Source organism: Acanthochromis polyacanthus, chromosome 14 (genome assembly GCF_021347895.1).
Source record: "Acanthochromis polyacanthus isolate Apoly-LR-REF ecotype Palm Island chromosome 14, KAUST_Apoly_ChrSc, whole genome shotgun sequence".
Classification (NCBI taxonomy): Eukaryota; Metazoa; Chordata; class Actinopteri; family Pomacentridae; genus Acanthochromis; species Acanthochromis polyacanthus.
Window position 1 is genome coordinate 17,823,269 of NC_067126.1, and position 22,832 is coordinate 17,846,100.

The 22,832-nt window shown below is 41.5% G+C and overlaps 1 protein-coding gene across 1 annotated transcript in view; it reads left to right on the forward strand.

The window, feature by feature from the left end:
- Positions 1-22,832, forward strand: part of LOC110969391 (inactive dipeptidyl peptidase 10-like) — a 282,362-nt gene that overhangs the window by 236,526 nt on the left and 23,004 nt on the right. Inside the window, 4 exon segments of the mRNA XM_051958998.1 lie at positions 5,289-5,409; positions 8,082-8,236; positions 11,725-11,822; positions 20,363-20,486. Of these exon segments, the coding sequence (XP_051814958.1) occupies positions 5,289-5,409; positions 8,082-8,236; positions 11,725-11,822; positions 20,363-20,486 (498 nt within the window).

The window sequence follows — 22,832 nt, forward strand, 5'->3', positions numbered from 1 at the left end:
CATATTCTCATTTGGAAAATGAATGAGAGTTGTGAATAGAATATGAATTATGTGTGTCCATTCATCACCATAGAGATTTAATAAGAGCACTGGGCACACACAGTGACACCAAACAGCATGATGACTTTTCACTGTTTACAAAGTTGTAATTAAGCCCTGTTTGATGTGCTCTGATCATTTGTGAATTTCAAGAATAATTAAACACAGTTAATATTGATACCTTCTTTAAAACATTGACTAGTTTAGATAATGCTTTCAAGTCCTAACATGATTCTTTTTAATTTTACAGTATTTACTTGTATTATTTGTTTCCAGATACACTACATACCATTACATTCATATAGATACTAGGTAACATGATGAGATTTCTGGAATAATTGGGTAACAGTACTGTACTGAAGGTATATATCTCATGAGACTCATAGGACCAAAACTGTACTTTTTTCAAACTTATTTTATCCAAAATATTAATGTATTTTTAATGTTTAATTTTTCTTGAAAAAAAACTGTAAAAACACAAACAAAAAGAAAATAGTTATATAGCCAAACTTCAGTGACTTTGCTCTGGCTAGTTAGGGCTAGCTTGTGAGCTAGCAACTTCAGCACCGTTTTCCGGTTTTCTAGATTTCTACATCTGTTTTAGTGTTTTGAGTGTTTTAAACAACACAATTAACAAAACTCAGACTGGAGATTAGATAAACAAACATGAGATAAGCTAGCCCTGTTGAATGCTAACTAGCTTAGCTTACAGAGTAGCAGTAACTGCTGTCTCTGACTGGCAGAAATCACATGATGTCATGTGGTTATGCTAATATACACTCAAGATGTAGCTAATTCTGATGCAATTACTTTTCATTGTGTGCTGTCCCTGTAAAAATAAACAAAAATAGAAGAAAAAAACACTATATGTTAAACTTAACTAGTCACCTTAGTAAAATTAGTCATCTACCACCAAAGACAAAAATAGTTCTGGCCTAAAACACAGAGCATAACATTAGTTTTTAATGTTAGTTAGTTTGTTAACATTAGTTTAAAAAGCAAATTAAAAAAAACGTAAACGAAAGAAAAAATAAGTAAAGTTCCTCCCAAATGCCACATTGCAGCTTAGGAGGTCATTCTGGACTGCACACCAACAGAACAGGCACATGATAGAATATAATTTCTCACATTTTTACCTTTGTAAGGCACATACTACGATGGTACACTGTACAATTGAAGTTATACTTTATATTTGAAAGACTTATACTGCAAGACTTCTATTTTCGTATTCATGTTTCATATTTTTAGCTAATTAGATTATAATTTCCAATGGAGCACATTTAGTTCTGACAGTTCTTTTTTAACAGAAGGTTTGAGCCACTGACAGAATAATTAAGTCAGAGATTGACTCGAACATATTGTTGAATTCAGTCCTTTTGTGATATCTATCAACATAATGATAATTCCAAAACTGTTCAAGCACTGATTGTTCACTTTACTTCAGAAAATTTTTACTTTTTAGGTTTTGCTTAAAATGATGCCATCTTTGCAAAATAAATTTAATTCTTGTGATGGGCATGAAAAAGGAGACATGCAATTTAGATTTTGTTGACACTCTGAATGCACTATTTTCAAAGCCCAGGGGCCTCATTTATAAAGCTTGCGTATGCACAAAACAGGGCTAGAAAGTGGCAGACGCCACTTTCTACGCAAAGGTTGTGATTTATAAAAACAAACTTGGCGTGAGAATGTGCCCACCGGCGCGCCAACCTTGATTCTTGATGCTTGCTTACGCACAAAGCAGGGCGTAAATCACAAACTTTGCGTAGAAAGTGGCGTACGCTGTGTAAGTTGTGATTTCTAATTCGGCCGACGACTGTATTTGCAGAACTATGTTCATTTATCAACAGGGGCGGATTAAACGTTATTTCATTCGGTCGTTTGACCGAAGGGCTGGTCCACATCTGGGGCCGGTGCGGTGATCTTTATTAAATAATTTTGTTTACTGATCACCCGGCGCCCGTACGGCTTATCGGGGAAAGCAGAAGACCCATTTGTAGGGGTGGTCTCTGACGCAGTGGCCCGGGTTCGATTCCTGCCCGCGGCACTTTTATGCATATCTTCCCCCTACTCTTCTCCCCATTTCCTGTCACTCTTCACTGCAACTATCACAGTAAAAAGGCAAAAAAAAAGTAAAGAATTTTGTTTATTTATCCATATGCGGCCGAATGGGATGAGCGTCCAACCATTAATCAGCCCTGTACAGGCACGCAGGCCCACATGGGTCACACCACAACCCCCGAGTGAAAATGAATGTCTCTGTGAACCGAAAAAATGTACATTCAATCAGTGTACAAATTATTTGTACATCGGACATGATCATAACAAATTTAGTGGCAGGGTGGCCTGGGTCAACACATGATGCATTCATCCTGACGCACAGCAGTGAAAAGACTGCCGGCCGGCGCTGTAAAATGCCGTGGATCAGCAGCTTATTTATATACAGATACATTCATGAGTTACTTTGCATTGACCATTCATGGTAAAATGTGGGTGTGTTGTGGGCGGAATGTGAGGTGGATCCACCTGTGCAATCTTCCAGCTGGTGTGTGATTTATCAAGAAATTGCATGCAGCTGTGCTTACGCAAAGTTTTATAAATCAGGGGCGAAGGGCATACGTCCATTTCGGATTTTCGGCGTACGCAAACTTTAGTATGAATCCTACGCAATGTTTTATAAATGAGGCCCCAGATCTGTACATGTCCAGCCTCTGTAATTTGATGAAACCTGCATCTATAGAACATCAACTGGCTGATGAACTTCACTTCACAGTTGAAATAATAAGCCCTTCCATTTTAGAAGAGAATCTCCGTCTTACAGATGGTGTATTTAAACTGTGTCTGCGATTAAATGATCATGTCTCCGAACCTTTTAGCACATGCACAGACTGCCTTCTGGACTGATGTTATCTTGATGTCTTCCAGCCAGACAGCAGAAGGCTCTGCTGTCTGTGACATTATGTCAGTACATCATGAGGCCGTTTGCTAATGAATTTTTATGTAAGATCACATAAGGCCACAGACTTCTGGCTCTTTGGAAAGGCCAAAAAGAGATTCTGTTTCAATCTGGTCTGTGCTACTGTTAGAGAGGGATTTTTTGGTGTTTGTTTTGATAAGTTGGATTTGTACTGTACAGTTCTGACAGACATGTTTGCTGATTTTTTGGTAGCACTCTTCCAATAGGGAATATCATTGCTAATGCAAATACAAAACGTAGTTTAACTGAGTACAGTATCCACCTCCTATGTTTTCATAATACTGTAAAGATTTCATTTGGTTGCAACCATTTTTGCATTTTTTGCATTTTTGTACGGTGGGTTTTACTCCTTCTATAAAGTAACTAGTGTTGAAATTGTTCCACACAGCTGTATATGCACAGAGAAAAGCTTTAAATGTTCATATAAGCATTTTCTGCTGCTTATCAGGGTTGTGGTGGCAACTGGCTTAGCAAAGCATTCCAAATGTCCCTTTTCTCAGCAACAGTTTGGCAGAGTTTTCTAGTTCCTCTTTTGGAACACATTGTATCTTCCTTCAGAGGTCTTCTGGGCAGTCTAACTGGTAGGAGGTCATAGCCAGGTGTTTTCCTACGATTGGAACACCTCAAGTGGTTCCATTGAACACTTAATAGCAGTGGCTCTGCTCTGAGCTCCCTGTGGATGTCTGTGTTCCTTGTTCTTCAGCATAGACATCCAACAGAGGAAACTCAATTCAGTTGCTTGTATTTGTGATCTCAAACAATCCCAACAGAACAGTCTTGTCGATGCTGTGTCACTTCTCACAGCAGTTCACCAGACTTAAGTGTCAGGGAAGTTGTTTTTTAAAGTGCAGTCACATGTGAACGGCTTGTCTGGAAACAGATACAATGGTGGGAAAGCTCACCAGTAACGTCTAGCATTTGCGGCTCCACTGGGTCTACAATAGCAACTACGATGTTTGTACAGCCAAACACTCCATTTCCAGTAAGTTATCACAGCCACTTTTGGTCTGTCTACTTTGATGCTGCCCCCTGTGAAAAAAGACACTTGACCACAGTGCCTGCTGTATCAATGGGCCAGTGGACCATCGTATTAATTCATCAAGTTTTCACCGGCCCTGGATGTCTACTTACCTCGTGCCTGTCATTCAGGGTATGCTGAAGTGTGATGCATGCCTCTTCTGGGACTAGACCAGTGAGCCCAGCCTCTGGGCCTCACCACTTATCTGACGGAAACCCTGAGTTTGCATGTCCCCTTGTTGGGGTCGTTCTTTACCCTCTGACATGACCCCACATTTCATATTTCCTGGCTGACATAAGTAAGGGCTTTGTAAGTTTCAAAGGAACCAGCTGTGACTGACTGAGGGACTAAATGTTGCTGCTTCCTGTGGAGTTTGCCTTTTTTTTTTTTTTTAGTGGGCAGCCCTTAGGGAATCTGTCTAGTCTAGGGCAGGTGACAGACACAGACAGGAAATTTTGTGTGTCAACCCTTTACTTCAGAGACCAGTCATAAGTTTTCTTCAGTGTCATCCAGTGATAAGCTGTGCATGCATAACAACCAGAAACATACGGTTGCTAATGGGTACAAATTTGGCAAATACAGGCAGAGCTGAAGTTACAGGCTGCATCTATGTTTGTGGCAACAAGATATGCTGTGCTTATATCCTACAAAAATTGCAGAAAAAAACATTGGAACTCAAATGCCAAATTAGCATGTTATCCTCTTAATTCTATTAAGACAAAGAGCAATATTGGCAAAATCCACGAATAATAACTTTCTCATACAAGATTTATGCTCCTTTGTTCATAAACAGTGTGACAAAAACTCATAGCCATACACTGAAAAATTAGATGAGAGGCAGGACATGCTTGGAGGTGTCTTCATTTTTTCTGAGAGAGTGCCAAAATGACAGACTTTGAAAACCCCTACGGTTCAGTTTTTCTGGTTTGAAGATTTTAAGTTATTGTTGAGCTGTTTGGAGGAGTAACAGGTTTACTTCCACAAATACAGTTCACAGTACATTAGAGTTAATCACTTGGCTTACTGATACTGCCTTGCGCCTTTAATCCTGAAAGGATTGTTTGGATCCTTAAGCAGATACTGTGAGTATTTAATACACTAATTGTTAATCCAGTGTGCTGCAGCCCAAAATCTGGCACATACTTGATAAATTTTAGAGTCATGCACCAGTTTTTCACTCCTCCAGCATTTGTCTCTCTCTTTACTGTACCATCTGACATTTAAGTTGTGACTGTGTATGCTTTTTCTCTACAGATCTACGTATTTGAAAATAACATCTACTACCAATCTGATGTCAAGAGTAACTCCCTCAGACTAACATCCTCAGGGAAGGAAGGAGTCATCTTCAACGGCATTGCTGACTGGCTCTATGAAGGTACACACAGATATTGTCCATTTTCGCTCAGTCTGAGAGTAAAACTTCTTCATTTCTATCTTTTCCTGGTAGAAGCTTGATATCAGATAATGACTTGTTGAGAAACTGCTTCGCAACAGCGGGTTTTAAACACTGCGCAGGTACAAATGATCATATCTACGGCAGCTTAATTTTTAAAGCTGTGACACACTGTCTCATTAAACTGAAAATGCTGGTGTTTAGAAATGTTACTGCATAAAAGACAGTTATTAAATATTCATAATGTTTGTTCTAGCGCGGATATCTCCCCACTGGATGTGAGTAGTCGTTTTATGTGCTTTAAGCAAACACACACTGCATACACTTTGGCCCAGCTCTCAGGAGAAAAGAAGATTATGTAAATCTTCTTTAAATCTTAAAAGCCAAGTGACCTCAGTAACTGCTCCGCTATTTTGTAATCTTTTTTTCACGACTATACTTAATTATATTTATGAAGTATACTAATGTAGCAATCAGTGGTAGTTGACCCCAAAATAGAACTTAATTTAACACCTTTTTAGCTCTTTTCTCTTACTTGAGTGTTTGGTTGTGTGTCAATATTTATAGTATGTTTGTGTGTGTGTGACCTGTCTGTGGCTATTTTTATTTCGATTAGAGATGTTATACACAGTAACTTTTGTAGAGGATATTTTGATTTTTATGCATTTGGATGTTCCATCTGGATGTTCCACCACCCCTACCACTGGCCACATAGCCTTTACATTTAGACACAATGAATCAAACTCAAATTTCAAATCAAATTCATTGTTGGGGTCTTTGGCATTCGCAAGGCCTTGTTGAACACAAAGGTTTCACACTTCGCATTCCTCATCACTCTCTGTATTTGTGTGGTCAAGCATTATGGTTGATTTTATGTAATAGTAGAGCAGGACAGGACTGTTGTCTAATGCCGCTCTATTTTCTTTTTCACCCTACAAAAAACTCTTGCAGAACTGGCATTACTGCATGCACGGAATTCACAATAAAGCCCTCATAAGTCTTATCAGCTCACTGAACCTCAAGGTGGCAACGGCTCAGATGGTGGAGGTGGTTATCCATGTATTGTAAGGCTGGGCTGTTCGGTCCCCAGCCCCTCCATGTTTCCTTCTGCCTGTCTGTACCTGGTAGTCAATGAGTTTTTTTCTTTAAAGCTCAGCTGAGGGAACAGGGGCCCTAGCTTTGGCACTGCAAAATAAAACCACAGTGTTGCCAGCTGAGCTTTGTTGATTTGTCTACAATACTAAATAACAACCGCAGTGTCTCTTGTCAACTGTATTAATTGTCATCAACTGGCAAACTGTCTCTGATCTCCGTCTGTCCCTAGAGGGGACATCAAGCAGAGATACAGGACCCAGACGTCGCAGATCCTCCAGGAGTTGGGAGTGGAGCAGAATACATTTCTGATGAATGTTTTTTGTCCCTGCATCTTAATTTCATCTTCATAGACCACGTAAATGATGGCCGTGGCTGATATGAAGTAGCCTGTGAATTGTCCCATCAAGCCTGTGAATCAGTGCTCCCTCTGTAGACAGAAGTCACAAAAGAAGCAACAACATAAAAATAAATGAAATCATATTTGATTATTAGTCTCTTTGTCTGGCATTATTGGTGAGACATGTTTCTGTGCTCCTGCAGCGTGTTTATGCTGGATGAGTTTGTCATGCTGGCTCACATTGTTTGCTATATGCTGATGTTGCACTTCATCGTCTTCCTATTGGCTGAGGTTGCACAAACCTTTTGCTTTTTTGACTGATACTCCATCCTTATGTTCTTCAGCTTACATACTTGAATCCTTGTACCTCATATTTTTCTTCATCTTCTTCTGCTACTTGATTGATTGTCACAAGATGTATACTGCCACCTGCTTTACTAGAGGGGGCTTGTAGCACATAGGCCCAGTGGTTTTGCCTGTGTGGTATCTGATCTGTTACATGTATTACCTAATAAGTTAGTAGACTGGAATCTGTTTTGTTTGTTCTAGTATTTGAAAGGAGATGCAGTGTTTGCTCTGGTGTCTCTGACCACAGATGGAACCTGCATTATATTTAACCCATGCCATGGGAATGTGTTCTCCTGTTTTCTCCCTGTTGGAGGTGTTTTTATGAGGGTTCTTCTGTCTAAAATACAGATTTAGGGATTCTTCAGCTGTTGTAGACACAGGGGGTTTGTTTGGGGATACTCCTCACTTGTTTCCCATGTGTTAGACAATAAATAACCATATGTTGTACTCATTTACATGTTAAAACCTATAAAACCTGATTACTGGTCACTGTCGGCAGGGATTCAATTGGCCGACTCCTTCCAGGCAGGTTCTGTCTGTACTGATGCTGCTCTTTCTTTTAATAAAATACTTTTAAAGAAAGTCAGTGTCACGGACATTTCTCCTTCACCTGCACATCACGAACACCAAAGAGAGAAACAACGACACCTGCAGTTAAAACTTGTTTGAGAGAAAATGTGAGATTTATGGGAAAATCTTTAAATTAAGAGTGATAAAGAATAGTTAAAACATATGTCAGAAAATGAGAGGATTGACTGGGATCCTACAGTATGCTGTGTAATTTTGACACGTAAGATGGTAAAATTCTTGTACTTAAAAAGAAGATTAATTCAGAAAAGAGATTAATAAGAAAATTCTATTTCTTTCCAAACAGAGGAGATCCTTCATACCCATGTGGCTCACTGGTGGTCTCCTGATGGAGAGAGGCTGGCCTTCCTGGTTCTCAATGACACTCTGGTGCCCAACATGGCTTTACCTCGCTTCACTGGAATGACATACCCGAAAGGAAAGCAGTACCCCTACCCCAAGGTAACCATTATTTAGTAGGCATTCTTCCCATAATATCACTGGTAATGTGACCCCCCCCCCCCCCCCCCCCATAGTGCGATGAGGAGATTGCTGCTACTCTTGATTACTACTCAGTGCTAATTAATCCAGCCCCAGAAAGCATCAACCAAAATCTCTTAAGATAACAATTCACATGTGAGATTTTATTGCTTTTTCTGTACACAAACAGAAATGCTGAAAATTTAGGGTTTTAGATTTAACTTGTTGTTTCTTGACAGATAACTGTTTTCAGGTAGCCTGGACAGAGTCCAGCTATCCTTAATCCCAGGCTGTCACTTCAATATTTTGTTTATTGTAATGATTACATATTTCAGATGCATAGTGTTCATTCATGAATTTTATCTTTATTCAAAGGTGTTTTTTTCTTGAGACTAAGCCAGGCAAGCTGTTTCAGCATTTGAAGTAAAAGAAAATAAACAAGTGATGTGCTGCTCTTGAATATTCTAAATAAAGACAAGTCAAAAGCAAGCAATAGGGAATAACATTTCACTGTTGACAGCTAATCAAAGAATAGCTTACTGTTATAAATGCGTTCAATTTGATACATTACAGCTTTTCTTTTGCTAACATGATGTGACTGCTTCTCATTAGAATAGTGAGACATGATCCATGATGCTCAAATATATGTACATGTACACTACTGTTCAAAAGTTTGGGGTCACCCAGACAATTTCATGGTTTTCCATGAAAATTCACATTTTTATTCATGTGCTAACATAACTGCACAAGGGGTTTTCTAATCGTCAATTAGCATCTCAACATGATTAACTAACACAATGTACCATTAGAACGGAGGAGTGAAGTTTGCTGGAAATGGGCCTCTGCACTCTTATGTAGATATTCCATTAAAAATCAGCTGTTTCCAGCTAGAATAGTCAGTTACCACATTAACAATGTCTAGACTGTATTTCTGATTAATTTAATGTTATCTTTATTGAAAAAATACTTTTCTTTCAAAAAAATAATGACATTTTTAAGTGACTCCAAACTTTTGAACAGTATTGTTTTTACTGTTGATGGCTGATGGACTTTCAGGAAAGCCAGCTATCATTTTTTTGACAGCTTTGGTTAGTAGCTAATTTACAGATTTTGATTTTTTTTTACCACAAAATATTTATTACCATACAGTTTCATATAATGCAGAAATGTACAACAGGGATGCTCATTTATACACTCAATATACATTGGGGCTCCATTACCATGAATTACTGTATTGGTGCAGTGTGACATGGAGGTGATCAGCCTGTGGCCCCGCTGAGATGTTACTAAAGCTGAGGTTGCCTTTATAGTGTCCTTCAGCTCGTCTGTATTTTTGGGTTGGTTGTTTCTCTTCTTCCTCCTGACAATATCACATGTGGGCCTCTATGTGGTTCAGGCCAGATGAGTTGGATGGACAATCAACGGTCAGAAAATCATTAGTTTTGCCTCCAAGGTCAGGTGCCTTGTGAGGATAAGAAAAGTCAATTCAAGAACTTGGGAGTGCTTCATAAGGACTAAGGCTGGTGTCAGTGCATGAAGAGCCACCAGATGTCTTCAGTAAATCAGCTATAACTGTCACAATCTTAATATCAAGACACTCCTGAACCAGAGACAGCTACAGAAGCATCTTACCTAGGCTAAGGACAATTGGACTGTTGCTTCGTGGTCCAAAGACATGTTTTCAAATTATTTTTTTTTTCATTTTGAAATCAAGGCTTTTAATCTAGAGGAAAAGTGGAAAGGCTCAGAATTCAAGGTGTCTAAAGTCTAGTGTAAAGTTTCCAGTCTGTGGTGATTTGAGGTGTCATGTCATCTGTTGGTGTTGGTCCACTGTGTTTAATTAAGCCCAACATCAACAAAGCGTCTACCAGGAAATTTTAGAGCACGTCATGCTTCCACTTGCTGACAAGCTTTATGGACATGCTGATTTCCTTGTCCAGCAGGACGTAGCACCTATCCACAAACTCAAAGCTACTACCAAATGGTTTGTTAACCATGATATTACTGCGCTTGATTGGTCAGCCAATTCACCTAACCTGAACCTCATAGATCCCCCTGGGCATAGGCGTCAGTTTAGGGGGGACGGTGGGGATGTGTCCCCCCCACTTTTTGTCAGGGGTCATTTTGTCTCCAACACATTCAAATTCTTCACATGTAAGCCTTTGTAAACCCAGTTATTTTCAGCAGTATAGAAAATTCCGACGCTCCTGAACGCACCATCCGCACTCGGCCGAGAGTTGCACAGACATGCAGCACACCTTCGTGAGGTTAAAAAAAACCGTGCAGATGCTAAATTTGCGCAGTGCCAAGTGGAAGCTCCGACCAGAGACGTGCAGGGGCAAAATTTCGGCCCGGGAGAATTAGTACTATAGCGGCCCACAGACCCTTCTACCCACATGCACCGATAGCTCAACAGGTTGAGCCTCCGCCTTTGGTGTGGTGGTTGTGAGTACGAGCCCAGCTTGAAGAATTTTGGCGCCATTCTTCGACATTTTCTCAAAGTGCTGTGGTCTCCATCCCCCCCACTTTTAAAAACAAAGTGACGCCCTTGCCCCTGGGGTGTCATAAGGAAGATGAGAAACTCCAAAATACAGATGAGCTGAAGACCACGGTCAAAACTACTTTTCCACTGGTAACATTTTGAATGCAGGGCTTTTACTTGTAATGAAACATTTGTACAGTGTAACACTTTTATGGTCTGTATAATTTCTTAATTTCCCTCACAGTGTATTGTTAATGGCACAATATTCAATTTTCAGCACAGTTAGAAATCTGCAAAGCAAGGGGTCTGCAAAGCATACGGAGAATCAGTCTTCCCTGTAATAGCAGCATCTCTTTAACAGAATGTAACAGACCATGGTGATCATACACTCCATTACCCAGTTTTTACATAGTACATGGCTAGCTGCAGTAGCTTTGTGCATCTTTGCCTGAAAGCAACGCCTGTTCTCTCTTTTTAGATCAGTCTGTAGGCTGTCCCTGTGCATGTCATTACTCTGACACTGGAAATCAAAGTGCTGTAGAATGAGGTGCTGTGAATTAATTAAAAATTATATAGTGCTTATATCTCACAGTGGTATAGTATTTTTCTGTATGCAGGACAGTTTTTGCACTGAAGGCACTGACTGAATGCAAATGCTTCTTCTTTGTCTTGTATTTTACAATTGCTTTATTGAAGTGTGTCCCCCAATGCTTTATGTTTTATCAGCGGTCTTTTTTTATGTATCCTGTTTAGTATGTCAGACAAACCTCCTAACAGTGCCCGTATAACAACACATGCATAATTTTCCAACTGTATGTGTATTTAAAAGGTTTTTAAAAGGCTGCTCCCAATGAATTATTCATCCCAAATCACTTAATTTTTCAGCACTTTATAAGTTGCCATTTTGGATAGTGTTGCATAAAGTATTTTCAGCCGCAGTGAGGTCGGGCTTCTGTCTAAAGTCTGGACTATTGGTTTCTGTACACAGGCTGGCCAACCCAACCCGGCGGTGAAGCTCTATGTAGTCAATCTTTACGGGCCAACGCACACGCTGGAGCTCATGCCTCCAGAGACGCTCAAGCTGCGGTGAGAGGAGTTGCATTTACTCTGTCGAACTTTTGCATCAGCTGCCGAGCCACTTAAAGAGATACTTTTGACATTTTCAGCTCTAGATGATCATTTTTCCTCACTAGACACTTGGCACTTTTAATTGGGAAATGGTGAACACTGCGTCTTGCTGTACTCCTGCACTGCAGCTGCTGTAACTGTCTTCTTTCATTTAGGATAGCTCAAAAAAATCAAGCATAAACACTAGCCAGCTAATCTCACAATGAAAGTAGTGAGGCTGAATTTTTACTGTTATTATTATTGTTGTTATTAGGGTCCGAGCACCGAGGGTGCGAAGGACAGGCGGTGCCAGGGCACCGACTGTCCAAGGCACCAGCGGTGCCAAGGACCCTATTGAAACCCTAGGGTTTATTATTATTATTATTATTAGGGTCCGAGCACCGAGGGTGCGAAGGACAGGCGGTGCCAGGGCACCGACTGTCCAAGGCACCAGCGGTGCCAAGGACCCTATTGAAACCCTAGGGTTTATTATTATTATTATTAGGGTCCGAGCACCGAGGGTGCGAAGGACAGGCGGTGCCAGGGCACCGACTGTCCAAGGCACCAGCGGTGCCAAGGACCCTATTGAAACCCTAGGGTTTATTATTATTATTATTATTATTATTATTAGGGTCCGAGCACCGAGGGTGCGAAGGACAGGCGGTGCCAGGGCACCGACTGTCCAAGGCACCAGCGGTGCCAAGGACCCTATTGAAACCCTAGGGTTTATTATTAGGGTCCGAGCACCGAGGGTGCGAAGGACAGGCGGTGCCAGGGCACCGACTGTCCAAGGCACCAGCGGTGCCAAGGACCCTATTGAAACCCTAGGGTTTATTATTATTATTAGGGTCCGAGCACCGAGGGTGCGAAGGACAGGCGGTGCCAGGGCACCGACTGTCCAAGGCACCAGCGGTGCCAAGGACCCTATTGAAACCCTAGGGTTTATTATTATTATTATTATTATTATTATTTTTTTTTTTTTTTTTTTTTTTTTTTCTCCCGTAAAGTAAATTGGCTTTTTGGCGGCCTTATCATACTCCAAAACGCGTGAAATTTGGCATGCACATCAGGACTGGCGAAAAATTTGATATTTTATGGGAGTTGCGCATGTGCGTGGCAAAATGGCTCTATAGCGCCACCTGCAAACTTGAAAAAGTAGTCATTAGGCCAACTGCCACAATGTTTCATGTACAGCTACAATATTTGGTGGGCATATGCAGAACATCTGGACACACCAAAAAGTCAATTACAGCCACGCCCTAAACCCAACAGGAAGTCGGCCATCTTCAATTTGCTGTAAATTTTTCAAACTTAATCGCTCCTCGGGAAATGACTTGCCTTTTTGGCGGCCTTATCATGAACCAAAACGCGTGAAATTTGGCGTGCACATCAGGACTGGCGAAAAATTTGATATTTTATGGGAGTTGCGCATATGTGTGAAAAAATGGCTCTATAGCGCCACCTGCAAAATTGAAAAAGTGGTCATTAGGCCAACTTCCACAATGTTTTATTTACAGCTACAATATTTGGTGGGCATATGCACCACATCAGGACACACCAAAAAGTCAATGACAGCCACACCCTAAACCCAACAGGAAGTTGGCCATCTTGAATTTGCTGTACATTTGTCAAAATTTATAGCTCCTAGTGGATAAGTCTGAGAGAACTGAAATTTGGCCAGTACATGCACCAGACCTTTCTGATGAAAAGTTATCAAAAACTCAACCAGAAGCCAAAAGGTGTGGCCATGGCGGAGCCTCAAACAACTGATCCTTCGCCATGAAACAGGAATTGGTGTCTAATTCTTCTCAACATGCTCCAATCTGCCTGAAACTTTACATGTATGATGACAGTCCTGTCCTGATGTCATCCACATAGGGATATTCATTGACAGTCATAGCGCCACCTTGTGGTTTCAGGAAATAGACATCTTTTACACTTTCATGCCCTATTGTTACCCGGTTGATCATATTCACTTCAAATGCAGTGACAACAGCCTAAACACATTGATGATGCATCCCAGTGAAAATGGTGACTTGTCATCAAAGGGCGTGTCTGTGGCGGCCAAACCAATTTCGATGTTTCGCCATGAAAATTTAACGATTCATATCTCAGCTGAACAACATCCTATCTGCCTCAGACTTCACATGCTGGATACCAGGTCCAGTCTGAACACATCCACACTCATAAATTCTGAAAAAGTCATAGCGCCACCTGTTGGTAATAGTAAGTTTAAGGCCTTATATTTTCAGGTACAATGGCCCCAAACGTGGTGATATCATGCTGGAAATTGGTCAGTCGAGTCTTCACCTCTTGACAATCCCACATTGTCAAGGGTGTGACATTTCATGCAACGCTGTTGCCGTAGCAACCAAATATCGCCATGCAAAACAAAGTGCTATTTGACAGGTTAGAAATACTCCAATGCTCACAAAAATTACCACACACATCACCATCGACCCAAGGAACGACACAGTATGCATCTCGGCACTGCACATGCTATAGCGCCCCCTACAGTATTTTTAACAAACAGCCCCCCCAGCACATTTCACCTACATCCATGAAGTTTGGGAGGCTTATAGAGCACATCAGGACGCACAAAAAAGCCTCTTGGAGCCATGTCCTAAACCCAACAGGAAGTCGGCCATCTTGGATTAATTGTGAGATTTTTGATGATTTTTCTCATTTTTGAGAGTTAATACCTCCTCGGGGATAATTCCAGGAGACCTGAAATTTTGTCAGTCCACACAGCAGGACTTGGTGATGAAAAGTTATCAAAAGTTTAACCAGAAGCCAAATGGCGTGGCCATGGCGACCATCAGCGTTTTGATGCTTCGCCATGAAACATCAACTGCTGTATAACTCTCCTCTGCATGCTCCAATCTGCCTCAGACTTTCCATGTGTGATCACAATCCAATCCTGATCACATCTACAGGCCAACAGACACTCTCAGTCGCGGCGCCACCTGTTGGAGGGACAGTAAATGCTGTATAACTGGCCTCTACATCATCAAATCAGCCTGAAACTTTTCATGAGTGATCAGAGTCCAACCCTCATCACATCCACTGTGTGAAATACACTCTGAGTTACAGCGCCACCTGGTGGATAGACAGGAAATGCTCTATAGCTGCTCTGAACATGTTACAGTCTGGCTGAAATTTTACATGTATGATTGGACTCTGGTCCAGATGCGATTCAGAGGCCGACATACACTCTCAGTCACAGCGCCACCTGGTGGATGTGCGTGGATTCACCGACCAGCGTGGATGCGAGGACCCGTCCATCGCTGCTTGCAGCTTTAATTATTATTATTATTTTTTTTTTTTTTTCTCCCGTAAAGTAAATTGGCTTTTTGGCGGCCTTATCATACTCCAAAACGCGTGAAATTTGGCATGCACATCAGGACTGGCGAAAAATTTGATATTTTATGGGAGTTGCGCATGTGCGTGGCAAAATGGCTCTATAGCGCCACCTGCAAACTTGAAAAAGTAGTCATTAGGCCAACTGCCACAATGTTTCATGTACAGCTACAATATTTGGTGGGCATATGCAGAACATCTGGACACACCAAAAAGTCAATTACAGCCACGCCCTAAACCCAACAGGAAGTCGGCCATCTTCAATTTGCTGTAAATTTTTCAAACTTAATCGCTCCTCGGGAAATGACTTGCCTTTTTGGCGGCCTTATCATGAACCAAAACGCGTGAAATTTGGCGTGCACATCAGGACTGGTGAAAAATTTGATATTTTATGGGAGTTGCGCATATGTGTGGAAAAATGGCTCTATAGCGCCACCTGCAAAATTGAAAAAGTGGTCATTAGGCCAACTTCCACAATGTTTTATTTACAGCTACAATATTTGGTGGACATATGCACCACATCAGGACACACCAAAAAGTCAATCACAGCCACACCCTAAACCCAACAGGAAGTCGGCCATCTTGAATTTGCTGTACATTTGTCAAAATTTATAGCTCCTAGTGGATAAGTCTGAGAGAACTGAAATTTGGCCAGTACATGCACCAGACCTTTCTGATGAAAAGTTATCAAAAACTCAACCAGAAGCCAAAAGGTGTGGCCATGGCGGAGCCTCAAACAACTGATCCTTCGCCATGAAACAGGAAGTGGTGTCTAATTCTTCTCAACATGCTCCAATCTGCCTGAAACTTTACATGTATGATGACAGTCCTGTCCTGATGTCATCCACATAGGGATATTCATTGACAGTCATAGCGCCACCTTGTGGTTTCAGGAAATAGACATCTTTTACACTTTCATGCCCTATTGTTACCCGGTTGATCATATTCACTTCAAACGCAGTGACAACAGCCTAAACACATTGATGATGCATCCCAGTGAAAATGGTGACTTGTCATCAAAGGGCGTGTCTGTGGCGGCCAAACCAATTTCGATGTTTCGCCATGAAAATTTAACGATTCATATCTCAGCTGAACAAGATCCTATCTGCCCCAAACTTCACATGATGGACACCAGGTCCAGTCTGAACACATCCACACTCATAAATTCTGAAAAAGTCATAGCGCCACCTGTTGGTAATAGTAAGTTTAAGGCCTTATATTTTCAGGTACAATGGCCCCAAACTTGGTGATATCATGCTGGAAATTGGTCAGTCGAGTCTTCACCTCTTGACAATCACACACTGTGAAGGGTGTGACATTTCATGCAACGCTGTTGCCGTAGCAACCAAATATCGCCATGAAAAACAAAGCCCTTTCTGACAGGTTAGGAATACTCCAATGCTCACAAAAATTACCACACAGATCACCATTGACCCAAGGAACAACACTGTATGCATCTCGGCACTGCACATGCTATAGCGCCCCCTACAGTATTTTTAACAAACAGCCCCCCCAGCACGTTTCACCTACATCCATGAAATTTGGGAGGCTTATAGAGCACATCAGGACGCACAAAAAAGCCTCTTGGAGCCATGTCCTAAACCCAACAGGAAGTCGGCCATCTTGGATTAATTGTGAGATTTTTGATGATTTTTCTCATTTTTGAGAGTTAATACCTCCTAGGGGATAATTCCAGGAGACCTGAAATTTTGTCAGTCCACACAGCAGGACTTGGTGATGAAAAGTTATCAAAAGTTTAACCAGAAGCCAAATGGCGTGGCCATGGCGACCATTAGAGTTTTGATGCTTCGCCATGAAACAACAACTGCTGTATAACTCTCCTCTGCATGCTCCAATCTGCCTCAAACTTTCCATGTGTGATCACAATCCAATCCTGATCACATCTACAGGCCAACAGACACTCTCAGTTGCAGCGCCACCTGTTGGAGGGACAATAAATGCTGTATAACTGGCCTCTACATGATCAAATCAGCCTGAAACTTTTCATGAGTGATCAGAGTCCAGCCCTCATCACATCCACTGTTTGAAATACACTCTGAGTTACAGCGCCACCTGGTGGTGGATGGGCAGGAAATGCTGTATAACTAGTCTGAACATGCTCCAATCTGGCTGAAATTTTACGTGTCATTAAACTCTGGTCCAGATGTGATTCAGAGGCCAGCACACACTCTCAGTCACAGCGCCACCTGGTGGACGTGCATGGATTCGCCGACCAGCGTGGATGCGAGGACCCGTCCATCGCTGCTTGCAGCTTTAATTATTATTATTTTTTTATTTATTTTTTTTTTTTTTCTCCCGTAAAGTAAATTGGCTTTTTGGCGGCCTTATCATACTCCAAAACGCGTGAAATTTGGCATGCACATCAGGACTGGCGAAAAATTTGATATTTTATGGGAGTTGCGCATGTGCGTGGCAAAATGGCTCTATAGCGCCACCTGCAAACTTGAAAAAGTAGTCATTAGGCCAACTGCCACAATGTTTCATGTACAGCTACAATATTTGGTGGGCATATGCAGAACATCTGGACACACCAAAAAGTCAATTACAGCCACGCCCTAAACCCAACAGGAAGTCGGCCATCTTCAATTTGCTGTAAATTTTTCAAACTTAATCGCTCCTCGGGAAATGACTTGCCTTTTTGGCGGCCTTATCATGAACCAAAACGCGTGAAATTTGGCGTGCACATCAGGACTGGCGAAAAATTTGATATTTTATGGGAGTTGCGCATATGTGTGAAAAAATGGCTCTATAGCGCCACCTGCAAAATTGAAAAAGTGGTCATTAGGCCAACTTCCACAATGTTTTATTTACAGCTACAATATTTGGTGGGCATATGCACCACATCAGGACACACCAAAAAGTCAATCACAGCCACACCCTAAACCCAACAGGAAGTCGGCCATCTTGAATTTGCTGTACATTTGTCAAAATTTATAGCTCCTAGTGGATAAGTCTGAGAGAACTGAAATTTGGCCAGTACATGCACCAGACCTTTCTGATGAAAAGTTATCAAAAACTCAACCAGAAGCCAAAAGGTGTGGCCATGGCGGAGCCTCAAACAACTGATCCTTCGCCATGAAACAGGAAGTGGTGTCTAATTCTTCTCAACATGCTCCAATCTGCCTGAAACTTTACATGTATGATGACAGTCCTGTCCTGATGTCATCCACATAGGGATATTCATTGACAGTCATAGCGCCACCTTGTGGTTTCAGGAAATAGACATCTTTTACACTTTCATGCCCTATTGTTACCCGGTTGATCATATTCACTTCAAATGCAGTGACAACAGCCTAAACACATTGATGATGCATCCCAGTGAAAATGGTGACTTGTCATCAAAGGGCGTGTCTGTGGCGGCCAAACCAATTTCGATGTTTCGCCATGAAAATTTAACGATTCATATCTCAGCTGAACAACATCCTATCTGCCTCAGACTTCACATGCTGGATACCAGGTCCAGTCTGAACACATCCACACTCATAAATTTTGAAAAAGTCATAGCGCCACCTGTTGGTAATAGTAAGTTTAAGGCCTTATATTTTCAGGTACAATGGCCCCAAACTTGGTGATATCATGCTGGAAATTGGTCAGTCGAGTCTTCACCTCTTGACAATCACACACTGTGAAGGGTGTGACATTTCATGTAACGCTGTTGCCGTAGCAACCAAATATCGCCATGAAAAACAAAGCCCTTTCTGACAGGTTAGGAATACTCCAATGCTCACAAAAATTACCACACACATCACCATTGACCCAAGGAACAACACTGTATGCATCTCGGCACTGCACATGCTATAGCGCCCCCTACAGTATTTTTAACAAACAGCCCCCCCAGCACGTTTCACCTACATCCATGAAATTTGGGAGGCTTACAGAGCACATCAGGACGCACAAAAAAGCCTCTTGGAGCCATGTCCTAAACCCAACAGGAAGTCGGCCATCTTGGATTAATTGTGAGATTTTTGATGATTTTTCTCATTTTTGAGAGTTAATACCTCCTAGGGGATAATTCCAGGAGACCTGAAATTTTGTCAGTCCACACAGCAGGACTTGGTTTGGAAAAGTTATCAAAAGTTTAACCAGAAGCCAAATGGCGTGGCCATGGCGACCATCAGCGTTTTGATGCTTCGCCATGAAACATCAACTGCTGTATAACTCTCCTCTGCATGCTCCAATCTGCCTCAAACTTTCCATGTGTGATCACAATCCAATCCTGATCACATCAACAGGCCAACAGACACTCTCAGTCGCAGCGCCACCTGATGGAGGGACAGTAAATGCTGTATAACTGGCCTCTACATGATCAAATCAGCCTGAAACTTTTCATGAGTGATCAGAGTCCAACCCTCATCACATCCACTGTGTGAAATACACTCTGAGTTACAGCGCCACCTGGTGGATAGACAGGAAATGCTCTATAACTGCTCTGAACATGCTACAGTCTGGCTGAAATTTTAAATGTATGATTGGACTCTGGTCCAGATGCGATTCAGAGGCCGACATACACTCTCAGTCACAGCGCCACCTGGTGGACGTGCGTGGATTCACGACCAGCGTGGATGCGAGGACCCGTCCATCGCTGCTTGCAGCTTTAGTTGTTATTGTTATTTCACAACTGTGCAAGTGCACTTTACAGATTTTGCATTATTGTGTGCCAGAACTCAATTTGATATTTGAGAAAAAAAATCTTGAAAATCTGCTGCATGTGACATTTCCTGTGCCACAATGAAAGGACTATGAGAATGAGAAATTACAAAAGAAAGCCAGCGTCTTGACATGAACGGAATTTCGTAAAGCTAAAGGAGCCAAGAAGCTGAGCTATTACCTACTGTGAACATTTTTTTCTACTCTCACTTTCAATCACAATAGAGTTGTTCCTTATTTAACCATTTGCAAAATTGGTTCTATGTTCATTCAAATTACATCCTTCACATTATTCCTTTCTACTGTATGTAATTTTCACTTGGTGCAACTCTGCTACATTTTCCCTTACGAAATGTATATCATGCATGATAATTAAAAAATGGATCTTGAAATGCATTCGTCCCACTCTACAGATAATTGTAGGCCTTGACATAACCAGTGTAATGAAACTGTTTATATATATGTGTGTGTGTGTGTGTGTGTGTGTATAGGGAACATTATGTGACTATGGTCAAGTGGATCAGCAAGACCAAGACTTCTGTGAGGTGGCTGAACCGAGCCCAGAACATCTCCATCTTGACTGTGTGTGACACCACCACCGGAGCCTGCGTCACGGTATGTGTGTGTGTGTTTGTGAGTGTGTGACAGAGTGAGACGGACAGGGAAACGGAGATCCACCCTTGAGTAGTCAAGCAACATAAAATTTTAAAACCATTTCTTCTTGCTTACTGTTTACATGGACACTCTATCGACTGATCTGGAAATCTATTGCAGACTTACAAAATACAAGCGGGAGACTTTGTTAGCTGTTCGGTACTACATAATACTCCACATTCACTTCATGTAGTGAATGTGGAGTATAAGTAGTGTATGTAAAATTTTGGTAAGGTGCTTTCTCTAAGGTTTCTATTTAATCGAGCAGCGGTATTGTTCATGTGTTATATCTTCGTCCCAAGGTAACACAACACTTGTTTTCCTGAACTGGAGCACTTAATCATATAATAATTATCATCATTAATTAATTTCTGTCTCCTTTTTTGCTGTAAGTTGAAGAGGATCAAAATAAGAATAACAAGAACAGTGGCGTCCTTTGTTCATGTTAAGCTAAAAGTATTTTCACCAGTTGCAGACAAACATATTTTGCACTATACAGGCACAGAATTGTTTAAAGGTTAAAAGCTTAGTAACTTTTTAGTGATGATCAAAGACCTGTTTTACAAATAAATAAATATATATACACTGATCAGGCTTAACATTCTGAACTGACAGGGGAAGTGAATAACACTGATTACCTCTTCATCATAACATCTGTTAGTGGGTTGGATATATTAGGCACCAGTTGACCATTTATTTCCTCAAAGTTGATGTGTGCCAGAAGCAGGAAAAATGGGCAAGCTTAAAGATTTGAGCGAGTTCGGGGGCGAATTGTGAAGGCTAGATGACTGGGTCAGAGCATCTCTAAAACTGCAGCTCTTGTGGTGTCAGGAACAGATCATCAGTGTTCAGTATCTACCATAAGTGGTCCAAGGAAGGAACATTGGTGAACCAGCAACAGGGTCATGGGCGGCCAAAGCTCATTGATCCACATGGGGAGTGAAGGTTGTTGCTCAAATTGCTGAATAAGTTAATGCTGGTTCGAATAGAAAGGTATCAGAATATACAACGCATCGCAGTTTGTTGTGTGTGGGGCTGCATAGCTGTAGACCAGTCAGTGTGCTCATGTTGATTTCTGTGCACCGATAATGGGCACATGAGCATCAGAAATGGACCACAGAGTCATGGAAAAAGGTGGCCTGGTCTGATGAATCACATTTTCTTTTCCATCATGTCAATGTCCAGGTGCGTGTGTGTCGTTTACCTGGGGAGCACATGGCACCAGGATGCACTATGGGAAGAAGGCAAGCTGGTGGATACTGCCGTGATGCTTTGGGCAATGTTCTGCTGGGAAACCTTGTAACGTACCACCTACCTAAAGATTGGTTGCAGACCATGTACACTCTTTCATGGAAATGGTACACCCTGATGGCTGTGGCCTCTTTCAGCAGGATAATGTGCCGTGCCACAAAGCAAAAATGGTTCAGGAATGGTTTGAGGCGCACAACAACGAATTTAAGGTGTTGACCTTGCCTCCCGATTCCACAGATCTCAGTGCAATTCAGCATCTGTGCCATGTGATGGACAAACAAGTCCAATCCATGGAAGCCTCACCTCTCAACTTCCAGGATTTAAAGGATCTGCTGCTAACATCTTGGTGCCAGATACCACAGCACACCTTCATGGGTCTAGTGGAATGCATGTCTCGACGGGTCAGGACTTTCTTTGGCATCAAAAGGGTACCAACACAATATTAGGCAGGTGGTCATGATGTTATGCCTCATCAGTGTGTGTGTATATGTTCATATATAGTTATGTTTATTTCACAGATCAGATCAGTGTCCAGCACTTTATTAAATCAATATCACATAATTGTGTGGAAAACTAAGACTAATACCTCATAACCCTGGCAAAAAGTCAAGATCCATGCCAGTTGATCATCTACATGCAGGATATGTGAGCAGCATTGGTGCATGTGTTGCAGGGTGGTGCGAGAAGCCCTTCCAAAGAACAATATTACAAATACAAATATTATCAAATGTATAATTTATTCTTGCATAGAGTGTTCTGGATGTTTTCAAGTGAAGTTTAAAAACTTTAAAAAGTCAGGTTACATTTATATATCAAATGATTGCGTTTTCAACTAGAAATGGGTTAGAGTATTAGAGGACTAACTGCTGAGAAATTTGCCACTATCTAACTGAAATTTGGCTCAGATGTAATTCTTCAACCAAAAAGAACAGAGCAGAACTGCAATCCTCAGCTACTCTAAACTGATATTTTAGCATTCTGGCTCCAGCACAGAAGCCTTTTCAATCTTATGCGGGTGTTTTTGTGATGTATACTGTAAACCCACAAACTAATAAC